We start from the raw sequence: 6000 nt of genomic DNA on the forward strand, positions 1-6000 counted from the left end.
GGAGCGGCGCTCCGGCACTTTTTATCTGAGCGGAGCGGCGCTCCGGCTCTGGCTAGGAGCAAATATTACGTTTCAAAAATATTTCTACTTAAGTCTTTTAAACAATTCAAAATAAAAACAAACGTATTTATTGTCGATAACTGGCAAAATTCAAAACATGTGTCCCCCCTCCCCCTCCCACTTCACCTTAGTGGTGGCGGTGCGCTCCGGTACTTTTTTATTCAGGACTACATCACTGTTTGTAGCCAAGGCTGGATTTTACTCTCTAGGTATTTATTAAGGTTTAAATTTATTGCAACATAGAAGGTAAAGTAGTCACTAAAACCAGCCAATGACAGGTCATTAAGGCCCTAATGGCTAGATGTCCATAGTCTTCTTAAAAATGGTTTCGTCTTCTGTTGCAATAAATTTGAATATTGTTTATGAGTCGTTTTTCTATCTTGATTCCAGTATCATTTTCAATATAACATCGCATATGACACGGGTCCGTGAGTACTTAAATACGCACGTTTCGTCCCTGGGATACGGGGGGACTAGGCAGTAACGACTCGACCGATTGTGGTCAGCAGCAGCAGCAACAGCAGCAGATTATAATGTTGGCAAGATATCAAGGAGTGTGCATTAGGAGCGCGGCCGCCAAATCACACTCAGGAGACAGACAACAAACATTACTATAAACAGCCATTTGGCAGCATTTTACCCTATAAAACTATAAATACACCGCGATATAACTGAAATGGACAAATTACAAACATTCGTTGTTTTTAGGCGACCAAAATATTTAGGATCTGTCGCACAATCGACTATCATTAAAATTATTCGGTTGAGTTGATTAACCAAACAATAACTTATTCATTAAATTATGGGTTAATTGTGTTGATGGTTGATTGGTGAAATTTTATTTAAACAATTTTTTTTTAAATGGGTTGATGACCATTAAAATTGTTATAAGGTCTTTATATCATTTTATGTATTTTTCCATGTATTCTCTAATGTACTTTCCGATGTTTCTCTATTATATTATTTGAATAAATATTAAACCTAAAAATTAAAATTATGTAAAATTACAATGCAAAAATATTATTCCGTAATTTTATAATCAGTGCAGCGGACCATCTACAATCTTAAAACTATACCCCTAATGTAAGGCCTTCGCAGTGTGTTAAATAACTCCATTATCGAATACTATGATAATACTTAACTTTACAATTTTTCTCTTTTCTTTTGTTTATTATTTGTATTTGTACGGTGTAAATAATTTCGAATTGCAATAATCAATGTTAAGTATAAAGGGATCACGCGTAATAGTTTTTTTATATATGAAACGCCTCACAAAACATATTTTCATTTGAAAAGGTTGAATTCAAATCCATTTTTTGAAAATACTTTTTTGAAGATTGTACCTAAATATTTAGTGTGTCATATTTATAAATCATTATATTTAATTCTCTTTTGTTTGGTTTGTATGTATAAGCAATACGCACACGACTAAAAGTGTGTACAATAAAAGTGTGTTTTATGCTCCTCAACAGGCTTACCTTTATTGCTGTACAGATTATTCAGGAGAAAAAAATTATTTGTATTTGTTTTAAGTTCGGAGGAAAACGAGGCGTAACATAATTGAATTTTTATGTTTTAAACTCTTCTTCTTTTACTCTCGGTATTCTTTTTAACATGACTCCGTTTCGACGAATGTCCGAGACAGAGATGTTTATTTTAAAAGGTAAGCAGTATAGCGTATTTCCAGAACCTTTCGCACTCAATTTTAAATTATACAAAAAGCGGACTCAGGATTGCTTTATAAAAAAGGATCGAAGAAGAGCGAACGTGTCTCGAAGTCACGACTGAGAAAAAGAGATGCATATAGTATTGAAAACCCTCGAACAAAGTGAGGAGTGCGTACAGAATAAAAATATTTTCGAAAACAACGGCCATTTGCGTATTCATTTTGTAAAAAAATCTGCAATACGATTTCACTATCGTACGGATATTGGCTCAAGCGCCGTGGTCCGAGTATTGGTAAACAAGACTACTAAGATAAGCACGTGGTCGATGTCGATCTGTCACACTGCCGAAGGGTTATCACTGCCGCTGGGTTCACGATAAACAAAGCGACCTTAGGCCCCATACAACGCTGGAATGCATAACAGTACGATAATGTTATCGGAGATATGCACTGCTAGGCACCAGTACTTATCTCTCGACGTATTGGATACTAACGGTACTGTACTTCATGAAAATATTCAAAAGGGTACAATTTATTGTAATAATATGAAATGGTATCGACGGGTATACCTACCAGGGCATATAGAATTCCAAAAAAGAAAAGTATTTTTGTGAAATAAATACAATAAAAAAAGCCTAAAAAGTTTAGTATTCCACTGCAGTGAGGTATTGGAAGTAACCACAGTGCAATACGCAAGTAATTTCAACAGAAAATATTTAATAAATCAGAAAACATTTGAGAAAAAATATTTAAATAGAACGTGAATATTTACTTTATTTTGTTTTAAATTTTTTTTTTTGTTCATTAAGTTTTTTTTTTGACAAAGTAAGTATAACGTTATAAATATTTTGTACATATATAGTTAATTATAACGGTTCTACCTATCTAATAAAGTAAAAACTCGTGTTTAGTTAGGGAGTTCGTTTGCATATTTTTTTTTATATGTATACTCGTATATATATGTATGTATTACATTTTATTTTTCTATATGGAACAGATTCGTTAAATTAGTTATTATATTCTAAAATATGCACAATTTTCCACGGTATGGAGTTCAAGATAGGGTGGGTCTCATGTGTGTTTTTTTTTATTTAGATTAAAATGTTTTCATATTTGCTATTGATTTTAAGCTTTCCGAAAGATTATTATGATTTTTTCCCCAACATACGAATAATGATTTAAAGCCGCAGTTGTGTTGCATTTGTGTAAAGGTAAATTATTCGGAAATCTTGTATTCGTTGTACTCAATAATAACACAATATGGATATACTTTTATGAAATACAAAGACATAGTTCATATTAACGCAAACAGGAACGAACCATGCCTGTGAACTTATCCCGACTCGCTAGAAAATCGTTGAGTCAGGACACTTGTAATGCATTCATAAACATACATATCGTAAGCATACAAGGAAAACTGGCCAAATCCTATATATATTATTTGTTGGCAAATCAATATTTATGTTTTTACATATTCACAAACGAATAGTTTTGCTATTTAATACATTTAAAATTTATTTTGCTTTGCATAGACAAAGAATTAGCTATGTTTTACGTTAGTATGAAAGTGTTTTGATTTTGACAATATTTCCTGTAGCAACTTAGAGCTAACTTGATCAATATACCATTTTGAGAAAACTTTGAGATATAAGTGGACATGGTCGTTTATTCGGTAAAATATAACATCTAACACTAAAACTAAATGAAAGTATCTTAAAATTGCAAAAAAAAAGACTTTGTCAGTTTTCACACACATATAATTGGGCATCTCCATATTACTATAAATTAAATTATTTAAATAATAATTTTTAAAGATGATTTTTAATGATTTAAGCGGCATTTATTTTATAAATAATTTTCATTCCCAGGTAATTAAAAAAGGGCGATGAAAGATCGAAGAAATATGTTCTTTAAGACTTTTTTTTCAGCTAAAAGGGGAGTCAATTTGAATAGTACCTCATAAAGAATACCAACAAGGGGATCGACAATACTATCCCGAATATACCTGAGCGAGCTGTGGGGATGATAATACATAATAAGGGTGAAGGAGCTCTCTAAGGGTTCTCGGTATGAACTTGCACAAGTAACTAAAGTAAATACACAGTAAACTACAGTTTAGATTTCTCGAATAATATTTCAGCTACGCCGCAGTCTTACCTGTCTCTGGACAGGGTCGGGTGGCGAGCGATGGTGGCTCTCGGAGGCAAGGAGGCCGGCATGCCCTGTCTCGGGATCGAACTTGGAGCCGCGGTTTGGGTCTGCGAACCTCCAGCGTCGTAACAATAAAACGGCACGTCTAAATTCACAAAAACATCCATCACTCCACTTTCATTATTGCACTCGATGTATTATCGACACATCACAAAATAAATATATTGTAAAAATCTGTCAAAACCGCGTTTTAAAAAAAAGAACGTGGAAAAATGAACATCGCCTAGAATAGCGTGTGACGTTTGGTTTTAAATTCGAACGTCAACCACCGAAACGTCAAAATACGAGAGGCGTTCAACAAAACAAACTGGAACCGAGTGTAACGTGTCCGGTGATGGGCGAGGAAATACTTAAGTTATTAGTTTTACTGGGTTAAGTAATTAGTCGCGTGCGATACCCGGATTGTAGAATCGCGACGGTGACAGCGCGCTGCACACTGCCGCATGCCGAGCGCTCGAGCGCGGGTCTCGCACTGAACGCCGAACGGCCGCACGATGCACAATAGTAGGTACGCGGTAAAGCGGTACAGCGCCGAGCGAGTTCAGCCGACAGGCCCACGGGCTGCGAGCGGACGAACTGAGCGGGCGCGGTGGACGCCGCGTCTCCGGAGTCCGGAGGGGCGACCGGGGCGATGACGGCGACTGATGACGCTCGCCAGGCGACACGAGACGAGGCGACCCGAGGACGATAGCCCGAGGAAGCCGATGCCTTACTGCTACTGCTTGGTGGTTGCAGATTATTTTTACGATGATTTGATACTTAATGTTGACAGATACAATTATATTATTGATGAATAGACATCAACATTGTGGAATAACATGAATCAATTTATTAAACAAAAAACTGTGTTATGAGACCACAAGAATTTACTTTGGAGCACTATTAAATAATTTCGGAAAGCGCAGATCTTTCCATCTACAGGTGTATGCCATTCCATGACAAATTGTTTTCTACAGGAAATTTGATATTATTTAAAGAATTCAAGTGTACAATGTACAGCATGAGAAAACAAACCTCTACCTTTATATTACCCAGAAGGACCAATGACACTGGTGAAGTACACCACAAATCATTTTTATTTTTGTGTTCTCATCGGGAATCGAACTCGGAACCTTCCGCGCGTGAGTCAAGCGTCTTAGCCGTTTCACCACGGAGGCCGCCAATAATAACTTCCCACATTAAAATTGTTAAATTAGCTTCGTAAAACACGAGATTAAAAAATATATGTATATATATTATGAGTACTTTTATGAATATGTTCGAAGTTGTATTATTTGTATGAATATGATTATGGAAAACGACGCATGTTTCGATATTTACACCGTGCTTACCAATGGCGGCGTATTGAAGAGTCTAAACACGTGTAATAAACAATCAACGTAATGTACAATCCTCCTTAGAACAAGTTTCCCTAGTGAGGAGGACACTTAAATTAATTTTGTATAAAAAATATTTCATATAGTATATAAGTATAAGAATAAAAAAAATGTAGGCCATAGGCACCAACATATTCATGTTCATAATAACGTTTAAAAAAATATATCAATAAAAAAACACGTGCGGAATTCGTAACAAAGGAGTCCTAGTAAAGAATGAGTAAAAAATAACTTAATGTTCTATGGCCAAAAACAGTTTGTCTGGTTTTAAAGATCGTATCCATCTCACTTTATACTTCTCCCATCTTTACAAGAACAATATGACAAAAAGTGTGTCGATGTAATAATATATTTAGTAATCACTGTTAAAATAAAGTAGGATAGAATTCATTAGTTCTGTATACCGTGATAAAGAAACTTGTGTAGCTTTGAAACTGGTCAATAGAAAAATTTAAAAAATAAGTGATAAAAAAAAGCTGTTTTATACTTTAATAAAAAATCCCCTCCTAGACTTTCATATTCCCTTGACAAAGTTTCGTCTCTGATGAGATATTATACATGATCAATTATTTTAGACTAAAAAAAAACACTGCAGACAGATGCATGTAATATAATAATTACCGTTAATAATGGCGAAATTCCAGTTCTCTGTTCACCTGTCGGTGAATGCATTATTTACGTACACTG

At 35.0% G+C, this 6000-nt stretch overlaps 1 protein-coding gene across 1 annotated transcript in view; it reads right to left on the reverse strand.

Annotated features, from left to right (window-relative positions):
* The window catches only part of ssh (Protein phosphatase Slingshot), an 83342-nt gene extending 78832 nt beyond the window's left edge, over positions 1-4510 (reverse strand). The window contains exon 1 of the mRNA XM_088236479.1: positions 3884-4510. Within this exon, the coding sequence (XP_088092605.1) occupies positions 3884-4044 (161 nt within the window). The 5' untranslated portion in view covers positions 4045-4510. The remainder of the gene's footprint in view (positions 1-3883) is intronic.
* Positions 4511-6000: the final 1490 nt, after the last annotated feature.

The sequence above is a fragment of the Micrasema longulum genome, unplaced genomic scaffold (assembly GCF_059751315.1).
Source record: "Micrasema longulum isolate JH-2025_06_02 unplaced genomic scaffold, ASM5975131v1 h1tg001561l, whole genome shotgun sequence".
NCBI lineage: Eukaryota > Metazoa > Arthropoda > Insecta > Trichoptera > Brachycentridae > Micrasema > Micrasema longulum.